At 41.6% G+C, this 12,629-nt stretch overlaps 1 protein-coding gene across 1 annotated transcript; it reads right to left on the minus strand.

Moving 5' to 3' along the window:
- Window positions 1–1,800: 1,800 nt before the first annotated feature.
- Window positions 1,801–12,188, minus strand: LOC115078095 (olfactory receptor 10A4-like). Its single transcript, XM_029580736.1, has 3 exons — window positions 11,875–12,188; window positions 11,536–11,668; window positions 1,801–3,195 (listed from the first exon to the last, which is right to left on the minus strand). Exon 3 carries the CDS (start codon window positions 3,193–3,195, stop codon window positions 2,218–2,220), a length of 978 nt encoding a protein of 325 aa, XP_029436596.1. The 5' UTR covers window positions 11,536–11,668; window positions 11,875–12,188; the 3' UTR covers window positions 1,801–2,217.
- Window positions 12,189–12,629: the final 441 nt, after the last annotated feature.

Consider the following 12,629-nt stretch of genomic DNA (forward strand, 5'->3'; position numbering starts at 1 on the left):
TTATACACTGTGTGGCTGCTCGTATCCCCTCCATTCCAAGATTATGACACAGACTCTGAAATTGGGAAGATGATGCTGCAGTGAAACGAGGGGTCCACCACTGCATTTTAGAGTGCGAATGGGTATATGGTTTGTTTTGGTTCTTCTAAATTTCACTGTGGCTTTCCTAGTAAGGGAAGTTAGCTCACAGTTGCAATTAGGACCATGTCATTACTTTCAGCATGCTGGGGTTTAGAAGTGATCTACTTAAACATCAAAGGCAAACACGTGGTGGCTGAGGAGTCATTTGCCATCCCACTTTCTAGTGCTGGACTGTTGGACTGTGCATTCATCCCCAAAGCTGCATTATTCTGTTCAGGCTTGACCTGAACACAAAAGGTCATTTAATTGGGAAAACATCATTCAAACATTATTACATGATGATGGAGTTCAAGGTCCATAAAGCAACAAAAAAGATTTGGGAACACGAGAATAAATTCAATTTTTAATGAGAGTATTGAATCAGGAACACCAAATCTTTCTTAGGAGGTCAAAAACTTTACAGAATTATTTTAGGATCATAGGTGAGGTCCTCAGTAGGAAAATCAGTGGAGTTCCGCAGTGTATATCAATTTTGCTTACAGTTGTTTCACAGATTACCAAATTGGATTACAGGACCTGAGGTAGAGTCAAGGAGGATTGGGCACTTCTTGAGGTAATGGAAGCTGTGGTGGATCTATCATCCACCTACGATACTGATGGAAGACACATGTTCCTTCCTCCAGAAACCTCTTGTCTATTGCTCCTCCCTTTCTTCCAATATCCCATCTCTGTCTCCCTAACAGAAATTGCTCCTGACATTTCCTTTAATTTCCTGTTATAAAGTTCTACAATATTTTACCTTGTGAAATCTTTAAAATCATAATATTTTCCCAATAAAAAAAAAGAGATATTTAAAAAGCTTTTCATTAATAATATATACAGCATTAAAATGTTATGTCACGTCCAACATTGTCTAAATGAAGGAAGCTCCAGGATTTCATCCCCCAAGGAGCTTACATGCTGAACATTTCATACTGGCAGTTTTCGTGACCTGTCATTACCACATTATTTTTGGTGTTAATAGCAGGACGTGAGCTCAGTTTGGGACGTCTGCACTAAGTGGCGCTGTTGGTTCATGCGTTCATGCAGTGCTATGTCTGACCATTCATTTTCTGCTTTAAGGTTCCCAAGAGGAGATAGGGTATGACAGTTCCGAAAGGTGAGTGCTTTTATAATTAGTTTCCAGAGACTGCCAGCTGTTACAGGAAAGTTAATAAACCGTTCTTTTTTTTTTTTTCTGCCCCCCCCCCCCCCCCATGGCAAATTTCAAAGGGAAAATATGCTCATACTTTTCCTTTTGAAATTTGGTGCAACCTGTAAGCAAAAAAGAAGTACCCTGGACTTTGCACCAAAGTGGGCACTTTTAAAATTATCCCCTTGGAAGCAAATTTCCAAATCTGAGCCAGCAACTATGCGGCTAAAATCAGGGGGTGATGTGGGCACAAAGGCTGAATCTGCCAAAGTGGATTTTCATCCTGCTAAGAATACGTGCAAACTTTCACAACACATGCATGCTTAAGCCATAATAATAAAAAAAAAAAGGCATATACAGAGTCAGGGAAGAAAGTTGTGTGCATGAATTGAAGTTTCAAGCATATACGTGCAGTCAAGCTGTGTACTTTACACTTTTATTGAAGACAACTGAAAGTATGAATGCATTTTTTAATTACGTAACCATCCAATCTTCAGACACAAACTATGCTATGAACAGTTTAAATTTCAAGATCAGAAGTATAAAAAGTGTTTACATGCTTTGCCAGTTAGGTGGCTTGTTGAAAATTTACTTGATAATATAGGAGGCAATTTTCAAAACAATGTAGGCACTTAAAGCTGGGTTTTACACATGTAAGTGGGCTTTAGAATTTTGCTATGATATATGCTACTGAATTGTCAATAGGTTTTACGCATGCAAGTTCACTTATGCTCATTAAACTTATTGGCAAGTCAATGGAAAATTATATGTAGCAATTTTCAGAAGACCACATAAGAAATTTAAGTAAAATTTCCTGAGAATTGATGCAGATTCACTGATTTCCAGAGATACGCATTGGATAACAAAATTAGTTTATCAAGCCAACTTCCATGAACCCACTAAATTTTGAAGGGTTTACCAACTTAGTTCACAAGCTTTTCTTTTTAACCTTTTGTTTGTCTCATGCAGATACTCTCTTTGCCACCCAGTGACTTCCTCAGTGCTCTCTTCACTTCCTTATTCTTCAGGGTGTAGATCGCAGGGTTTAGCAGGGGCGTTATTACACAATACAGTAGGGAAAGAATTTTGTCACTCTCTGCAGAATGACTTGATTTGGGACGCAGGTACATGAAGAGGGCGGTTCCAAAGAACAAGGATACAGAGGTCAGGTGGGAGGCACAGGTGGAGAAAGCTTTCTGCCTCCCCACCGCAGAACGTATGCGCAAGATGGTGGCAAGGATTTGGGCATAAGAGAACAAAATTAACAAGCAAGGCATTAGCAACACAAATACCCCTGCCAGAAAAATGGTAACCTCATTGCCATAAGTGTCTCCACATGCCAGTTTCAGTAGGGGCGGGAAATCACAAAAGAAATGATTAATTACATTGGAACCACAGAATGGTAAACTGAAGATGAAAATAGTCTGTCCAAATGCCACCAGAATGCCTATAATCCATGAAGTGGCAGCCAACTCAATGCAAAGCTTCCATCTCATAATGACAGTATAATGCAGGGGACTACTTATGGCAATATACCGATCATATGCCATGACTGCCAGTAGGAAACAGTCTGTAGTCCCCAGAAAGCTAAAGAAATACAATTGCACTGCACAACCGATGAGTGACAGACTTCGATCCTTCACTAGAAAGTTCACCAACATCTTCGGAACTGTGGTAGAGATGTAGCAGAGTTCCAAGAAGGATAAGTTCCTAAGGAAGAAATACATGGGGGTATAAAGCTGTGTGTCCACTGTTGCAATGAGGATGATGATGGTATTTCCCAGCAGGGTCATAACATAGATGACCAAGAAGAGGGCAAAGAGGAAAAGCTGCAGCAGCGAAGATAAGTCTGAGAATCCCTGGAGGACAAATTCAGTCACTAAAGTCTGGTTTCTCTGAGCAGCTGCCTTGGAGAATTTCATCTGCAAGGAATATTGATACATAATTTAACCACAGTAAAATAATAGCATAGTGGACATCATCAGATAAAGACCAATGGCTCAATCAGTCTGCCCCATTTCCTCTGCCTACACTACTCAATCTCTGACCATCCCTCCTTATTTGATTTTAGTATCACCCTCAGCCCTAAAGAAAATCTCCCAGATATAATGTATAAACCTGACCAGATGCATCAAACTTGGGTGTTCTATCTGTGTTATTTAACTTGTCACCTCTTCTGATTATATCTTTGAACTTCTCAAATCCCTAATGGTGATGTTTCATATTCAACCTTGACCTGAGAGTTTGATGGAGCCATACCACTGTTTCATGTACTTTGATCATGTGGTTGATCCATGATTTCCTTATCTCACCATCACCACTGTTTCAATACCGTACCAGATGCATATATTATACATGGATCCATCAGAAGCATGGATGGATACTTCCAAGCACAAAACTCAGACTACTGCAGTTCATCAGTTCTGTAATTTGTCTTGTATTCTTCTTTGAAATTAGATTATATTCCAAACCATTATTCCATATCTGTCTCAAGAATGCCTAGATTAAGTCATGGTTTTGGTTACTACTGTCTCTGCTGGTAGGCTGTTCCAGATATCCACCAACCCTTCTGTAAAAAAAAATATTTCCCCATATTCACTCTAAACCTTCCTCCCTCCAACCTCATATCATGACTCCCTTCTCTGTGAATTTCCTTTTTTTAATGTAAAATGCCACCTTCTTATTCATTATTGAAGCTTGGTAAATATTTGAATGTTCCTGTTATCCCCCTTCCCAGCTATCATATCCCCAATATTCCCTTCCTCACAATTAGAGAATGGTCAGTATGAGATATAGTCAGTTACATTCTATATGTAGGCAGTCAAGGTAATACCCAGAATATCAATGGCCAACAATTGGAGGCAATGCATACCACCCCTATACATTTTCAAAATGTTACTCTTGTATTTAAGTACAAACAAAAAGAATAATAATATCTAAATTGGCATCAAATGAAACACAGCAACTCTTTTGATGTTGCATGTTATACTGCCAACTTATTGTTAATGAATGTATCGTATCAGGAAGATTTAGGAACAGGTGCAATTTTCTTGTAAAAATAGGATTAAAAATATGCAAAACCTTGCCAGTCAAGTTTGCTTACACAATTATGTATTATACCTCATTAGCAACTGATGTCCTGCAACTATTGGAAGGGAACAAAATTCCATTAAAAAATCCATGCAAAGAAAAGCCTCTTGAAAAAAAATATCAATGACCTATTACCCATCCAGTGCTCAAATTTAGCACGCTTGGTCAAAAATCCCCAGCACATTTTGCAGAACATTTTTGTCTGCACAATTTTTCAATTTTTTTGCAGAGCTTTTTTTTTTTCTTCCCCTGAAGCAGAAATAAATTAAATGATTTGGGCAGAAGGAAAATAAATAAGATTTGAGGAAGCAGGGTCCCGGGATTTTCCTTCCTTTATTGTTCTATTTTTCCCAACATGCAAATGAAATCTTCATATTTTTTGGTGTCATGAAAAATATTGAAATGCTAATATTATATAACATGCTCAACAACAAATGCTTAATTTTATCTTATGTGAAATCTTTGTCAAATGCATGGTCCACACTGCTTTTTCTTTTCATCCACTTACAAACTGAGTTTACTCGTTGCCTTTTCAGCTTATTTATAAAAATATTCTCTAGAGATTTATCTGTAAAATGCAAAGATTTCTGCATGAATCTTTGAAACTTTAAGCCATTTTCCATAGACATAAAATTGTAGAAACCCTTCCGGAAAGACATCTATTATTCCAATTTAGGACATTAAAAAAAACCCAGTTGTTGAAAACATTTTCAAAGTGACACAATATGAGAATAATTTTCATAGACATTTACTACCCAATCAGATTCTGTAGGAAAAGTTACCACATTAGAGCAATTTTGAATATCCCACATAGCTACAGTATCTGCAGGTTCTTTTTATGTGCCTACATCCAAGATATATATTTCTAAGGAAAGCTACTTTGGGTGGTTTCTTGCTACAAATTAGGTATAAGAATGTGTGCAAAAAGTGGACATATATTTTTCACCTGCTATTTGTGCAGGCAGTCTATTAAGGGTTAAACAGCATGCATAGGTTTGAAAATAAAATACATATATGTATATTTATCTATATAAATTGCCAAAATGTATAGCCAGGCATTCCAAGTATAAATTGATCATCAACCATCAAAATAATGAACAGTGGGGTGAAATTAAGGAACACAAGGGGTTTGGTGCGATTTGGGTTCATCAGGATAGGAAGAGAGACTTGAATATGTAATTGGAGTGCTGGACTGGATGAAGAAAGGATCAATCCAGCCATAAAGACTAGTTTTCATAATTACTATCAAATTATTTCCCTAATAATTATCTAATATAATTATTTTCAAAGCATTGCAATCACCAAATAATTTATTTTTTTAAGCCCAACATAGTCTGCAAGTTATTCAGTATGCAAGCAACAATTCCAGCACCTTCTATGTGTACCCTGCCGTTCCCCAACACGTCTGGTGTGCTCAATGCTATCTTCAACATACTCTGCATACACCCTGCATCCCAAAAGCACATCCTTTGGATCAGGGGTGGACTGGACAGTCAGGAAATAGGGCAATGTCCGAGGGCCTACAGCATTCTTCCCTAGCCTCAGATAAGTGGTTAGGTGCAAATGACTCATTTTGCCTGGGAACCCAGATCATTGCCATTCCACACCTGCCTTTGGATTTCAGACTCCATATCTATTTGAAAAGAGGCATAACTTCCCCCTGATATATTGCTGGAGTAGATGTAGAAGGATAGACATGTCAGAGATTATATAGATATATAAGATGGAGAGACTGGTTACTCACAGCGATGTGGATCATTCCACATATCCAAGTTTATACTGGCAGATGGCTGAGGTGGTTGGTACTTCATACATGATTAAGAAAACATAGGGATATTAATAGTTTCATTATGGAATCTGGAAGATCACCTGAAGGGAGAGAACTTCAGGTGATAAGGTGAGCCAAATAAGGAAAATAGGTAAATATTCCAAGCCTAAAGAGGACAACTCCTAAAACTGCGGTTCCACGGACTTGATAATAAACCAGGCATGATGGTTCAGACAGCCAGAGGATCTAAATATATCACAGTGATCAAAAATCAGCAAGGGATCAGACATTGCAGAGTGAAGAGTAAATGAGGCCTTCAGAGACATCTACAACGATAATGCCTGGAAACCCACGAGGTATAGATTATTTGTATTCCCACACTGCAGTGCCTGCCATGGCCCAGGATAAGTTAGAGTAGATAGACAGATAGACCTTTAGCGATAAAAGATATTTCTAAAGGAGCTTAAGATAATGGCAACTCTAGGTCCAGACAGATTGGGAGTGGACTCTTATATGCATCTAAACACCCACATTGAAAAACCCTACTAAAGACGCACGAGGATGTACGCACAAAAACATTTTGACTAATATTCACTAATTTGGCCTACATGGTGGCCAAATTTACCTAGAGAGGGCTGAGGTTTTGAATGCCCTGGTTCATAGAGACTTACGTCTTTATTAAATTTAGACATGAGAATCCTTGCAAAGTTTATTACAAATAGACTTAAGCCTATAATGCTTTCAATAATAGGTGCGGATCGAGTGGAGTTTCGGTGGGGTGGCAATCTGTTGTGGCAATCTCATAATTCATATGAGAGGCAAAAAAGGAAAGGGGAAATCTATGGCTGCTAATTTGGATCATGGAAAGAACTTGATAAGATGATATCCCTAGGCAATTAATCTCACCATTCCTGGTAATGCACTCTTGGGCACAGTAAAAATAGTGTGCTAGGCAGGAAAGTCTCACTGTGAATAGTACATTGATCGTTCTATCCATTTATATGGACTGGCAAATATTTCCCACACATGGAAATGAAGGAGCATTTTGTGCAATTAAGAACTGAGATAGCTTTCACCAAAATTCATGGAATGCGTACTCATAGAAACATAGAAATGATAGCAGAAAAGAACCAAAATGGTCCATCTAGCCTGCCCAGAAAGATTATTATGGTAGTATCTGCCATGCTGTGAGGTTACCCCATGTTTCTCTAAAGGTTAGCAACTGCTGCTCCGGGTAGTTATCTCCAAACCTTATGATAACCCATAAAAATTTACTGCTATCAACATTTTTACTGGGCGGTGAGAACTTGTACTTTACGTATTCTGTCATATGTCTGTGTATTTTTTTGACAAATTTGTATATTTTGGATATCTGTTTTTTTTTTGGCTATTTCTGGTAGGACCAACAGAACAAGATCGCTTATGTGGTTTCTTTATCTCTGCAACTTACATAATACCGTCCGTGCTAAACATGAACGTGACAGCAGATAAGGACCTGTGTTTATCGTGCGTAAGTCTTGAATTCTGCCGCTCTTCCGACTGCCACCAGCTCTGAGCAAAGGTCAAGTGAATGACTGGCCACAGGTCACACAGCGAAGGGGTAAGACAGAGGAAATGAATTGAAAGCTCTGTTATTAAAGATAAGGTCCAGCGGAACCACTAGGCGGGGGCCAGGACACCAGGGGCAACAGCAAGAGCCAGCGACACCCCCCCCCCCCCCCCCCGTCCGTCCGTCCGTCCCATATTGGACCAGCATCCTCCTCCTAATGTTATGAAAAGGTTTTTCTTCCCCTGAACACTTGCCCCACGCACGATCCACCCCGGGCTCTTCTGCCTTCCTCTATCCAGCATGTATTTCTCCTCCTCCCTTAGCTGTGGTGCTATTAAGGTGTGGGTGGAATGGAATGGGGTCAGGAGGGTCAGACGTTTCCTCCATGGGGGATTGACCGAGTTATGAGTATTGACAGGGAAGGCGGTTATTCCACTTCCTTAACCCACTCCTTTCCTATTCGGCAGCAGCCACGCCTTCAGGCTGTCCCTGGCCCCTTCCCCCCCCCCCCCCCACTGCTGAAATCAGAGGGGCAGTGGGAGCCTCCGCTCATGGCAACGGTTCTGGGGTGGCTGCCTCATTCTTGTTGGAAGCAGCCCCCTGCAAGGTGGAACTCACAGGGGCAGCTGCCGCATTTTCTATCCGAGGCGGCCCCCATGTGAGCCGGTATTTGCAGGGGTAGCTCCCGCAGCTGTACCTGAGTGAGGGGCAGTTCTCTTTGGAGCGGTGAGTGGAGAAGCTGCACCCTCGCCAGCGCTCTGGCATGCCTTGTTGATTTTATTTTGTGGCTTTCTTTGGCACAATAGAGGTGTTTGAGCCTTGGTTGGTCTTGGGGACCTCTGAGATGATGTTGGAGAAGAAACCCGTTATGCTAGGGTGGGGGGGGGGGGGCAGCTGCAATTGTGATGATGGAGAGGGCATGCCTGGGTGGTGTCAACTGGGCAAGTGTTCAGCCCGACTGAACTTTACCCTACATTTACTATTTATAACTCTGGAAATAGATGTGTTTCAGTTCTCCTTATAGGAGATTACTTGTTGATTTTTTTTTGGGGGGGGGGGGTTTAGATTCCTAATTTAGTGAGGCTAAACCTTTCTCCCCCCCCCCCAAAACACCTCTTTTCTATTTTACCTTTCTGCCCCCCCATATTATCTGTTATCTTGTTTCAATGTAAACTGCCCACTGAGGTGTCAGTTTGATTTCCTTGTAAACCGGTGTGATATGTATATTATACAGGAACATCGGTATATAAAAACTAAAAATAAATAAATAAATATATATATATATATAGATTACAGGAAGACTTGTATTCAAGATTATGTAATGTAATGTTTATTATATTGTTTTTATTAATGAAAAGCTTTTACAGGTTAGTTATAATCATTTCTTATATAAATATAATTTGCATTATAATAATCTTCTGCTCAGTTGTTAAATGTTATTAAAAGCACCAAAAAGCAATATCCCAATCAGTTCTTTTCCTTTGTCTTCCCGGGGGTATAATAAATGTAATAAGGTAGTTGCACACCTCAGCAAGGATGCCAGCCTTCTCCAGGTTCCCGGGTCTCCCGCACCCCTTTAAAGACATGTTTCTCACCGTGCCTGGCGTGGGAATGACCCTTACCTCATGGTGCCAGGACACATATTTTCCTTTGTCTTCCCGGGGGTATAATAAATGTAATAAGGTAGTTGCACACCTCAGCAAGGATGCCAGCCTTCTCCAGGCTCCTGGGTCTCCCGCACCCCTTTATAGACATGTTCCTCACCGTGCCTGGCGTGGGAACGACCCTTACCTCATGGTGCCAGGACACATATTTTCCTTTGTCCTGTCAATAGCACATCACTCCCACCCTTGCATCCCCCTTTGATTGTTATTCTCATCATCGTTTATTTCCAACGTATGCATAATTTCCTCTTTTCCCTTATACAAAAGGTACCAAAGTTCATAGTGAATCACAAATGCCTGCGCGTGGGTATATTTTATTACCTCCCCTCCGTTACATCTCCCTGCCCAGCATCTGCCTCCCTGTATGGCGTTCTCGCTTCAGTATTGTCAAAACTAACCCATCGCTCACAGGGGCCCCTGCGCGTGTCCTCCACCTTGCCAGGTTCCCTCTTGGTGACTACTTGAAGGGAAGAGTGACTATTCACGTCCATATTTCTTGCTTCTCACGCCCACGAATAGTACTTGCTAAAACAAGCACCACTGTGGAAGTCGGGCAAGGGTTAAAGGGTCATTTCTCCGGGCATGTCTTGATATACTATCTCCTCGCAGGTCCTAGCAGTGGTGGTAGGGATGCTAGAACCTTGGCTCCCAGAGGTACAGGTGGATTTTTGGGGTGGGGTGGGGGGGGGGGGTTGTAGCTACTGAGATATTGGTAGCAGCTGCACATGAGGGGGGCTACTGAGGAAGGAGGGTCAAGATCGGTAGATTTGCTTGCTTTTCTTGCCTTGGGGCATACCTTGTGGGTATGCTCCACCTCTTGGCACAAGAAGCATCTCACCTCCACTGTGCTATAATATATGGTACGCAGGGCCCCCCCCCCCCCCCTCGTGTGGGATGATAAAAGAGCTGGCCACCTCCTCCATTCCTTTAGGCAGCTTCGTGGTCACCTGCAGTGCGTAGGACAGGTCATGGTGTACAGTCCTGTTCTTGCACCCCAGGGCTATCATAGTGAAGGGAGAGTGGACATCACCCCAGTTACCCCCATTAACACTGTCTCAGGTATGTAGGGTGATACATTTGGTTCCTGGGACCTGCAAAGGCTCAGTTGGTATGAAGACATTCTCCACCATTTTGCCATAAAAAGTTACTACATGCATGGCAGGCAGCATGTGGAAGACAAACACTATTTTTCCATGCATCCTGCTTTCCACAATGGCTGCAGGACTCACCACCTCAGCCAGTGCCAATACTTGGTCCTCAATGCCATGGTTTCCCCTCCTATTGCTGGAACCTTGACCCTCATGCCTCTGGGTTAGTCTGTGGAAGGAGGTAGGTGATGTATCTTATTGGGGGAGGGGTCCTGGCTGCTGCGCTCACCCTCCATTCCCTACAGCAGAGCCTCTAGCTTCTGTGCCTGACACCATGGTTTGACTGCGGCAGAGGTTGATGAGGTGACAGGGGTAAGAGCTGGGACTCTGGACATTACCTTTCCTGTGAGCTGCTGCCACCTGAACTGTTTTAGTGTTTTCCACTGCAGCAGGGACACCACTTGTGGGTCTGCCCAGCGATGCAGCCACCTCTGAGGTGGAAGGAGTGGGTCTTGCTGGCTAGAATGGCTGCCTCAGTGGTGGAAAGAGCTGAGGCAGGAATATTATCTGCAGCGGCTGATGATGTGCCCCGGTGGTTGACAGTACTGGGTAAGGAGCATTGTGCATGCCCTGCAGCGGTAGAAGTGACTTTATTACCCACTACTGGGGTAGAAACTGCATTTTGCAGGGGTGCAGTGATAGAAGATACTGGGGGGGAGGGAGCAGCTGAAAGCTGATGTTGTTGCTGAAGCTTTATGGATACCAGCCAGAAAGACACAGCTGTTTTGCTGTGGCATAGCCTTCCAGTTGGCACCTTTCTCAATCCCTCCACCTTAGGTCCTGTTTGAGTATGCTTCTTCCCTTTGCCAAGGCTGGTCTTTCTTTTGAGGTATAAGACAGTGGGGACTGGGGATGAAGCAGCCTCTTATAAAATTAAAGGGGGTGATGAGTTATTAAAAGTTTTTTTTTTATTTAAACAAATATGACAATAAATAAAATATATGTGAAAATGCAGCATATCAAGTAACCTGTGCTCTGAAATAAACAGAAGGAAGTTCACAGGAAGTGAGTAGTGAAAAGAAACTAAAATATAAAAAACTCACTCAAAATGCTTGGCTCATTGGTTACTCCTGGAAGAGCTGCAGCAGGGATTTGATTAGAGCTCAGCTGGGTTGCAGAGCTTCCAACCCAGCTGAGCTGCTGATTTGAGTCCCGCTCCTGCAACTCCAGCAGCCTCTGTAATTAAACAAAGAAAATAAAATATAAGAGGAGCTGCTCTTTTAAATCATAAAACTAAAATAAAATTTTTAAAAAAGGCAATTATGAGGGAAGGGTTGAAATTAAATAACTAAATCAAACAAAACAGTTAGTGAAAGAGACTGAAAGGCAGAGCACAAAAGACTATAAAACTTTAATTCAAACCAATAAGAAAGAAAATGTACCTTAGGATTTACCCTGACTAAAATCAAACTCACTCTAAAACTAAAGCCCTGAAAAACACTGTCCCTACCTAAAATAAAACTCGTTCTGAAAAGTATTCCTATTAAAAATAAAAGTATGTGATGGGGGGAGGGGAGAGAGACTGCAGTCAGTTTACAGGGCAAGGCAGAGGAGCTGCTTTCTACCAAACAAACAAATGAAATAAAAGTCTAAATAAATGAAATGAACTCTAACTAAAAGTGAGGACTAATGCCTGACCACAAACTTAACTAAAATATGTCAAAATTAGTAGGCTAACTAAATGAAAGTATATGAAAATAAAGGTTTTATTCTCTATGCAGCAAGAGCTAGATTCAAAGACAGCCTCTCTCTAGGAGGTAAAACCAGGTCTGTTTTAGATTAGCCCCAGGCTGTTGCCACCTAGTGGTGGTATCAGAGCAATACATCAAATTTTGGTCCTCTTAAGGTAGACCAATCTAAAGTAAAATTCAACATAAACCAGTATAATGTGCCTGTATCTCAAAAATGGAATACAGTGCGCAAGAAAAAAAATATAAAATTTCAATTGTAAAGCATAATCCGGGAGGGGCAGTGTGTCAGCAGAACACACTATTCAGTGCCCACTGGCTGGCAAAGGAGTCCACCTAGCCAATAGACACCACGACACAGAACTCTGCTCAGAGGTGGGAGCGCACCAATGCCCGGAATAGGATTTCACAGTCCTTAACCAATAAGCCTTCGTACTGTTGATGCAACT

The sequence above is a fragment of the Rhinatrema bivittatum genome, chromosome 16 (genome assembly GCF_901001135.1).
Source record: "Rhinatrema bivittatum chromosome 16, aRhiBiv1.1, whole genome shotgun sequence".
Lineage (NCBI taxonomy): Eukaryota > Metazoa > Chordata > Amphibia > Gymnophiona > Rhinatrematidae > Rhinatrema > Rhinatrema bivittatum.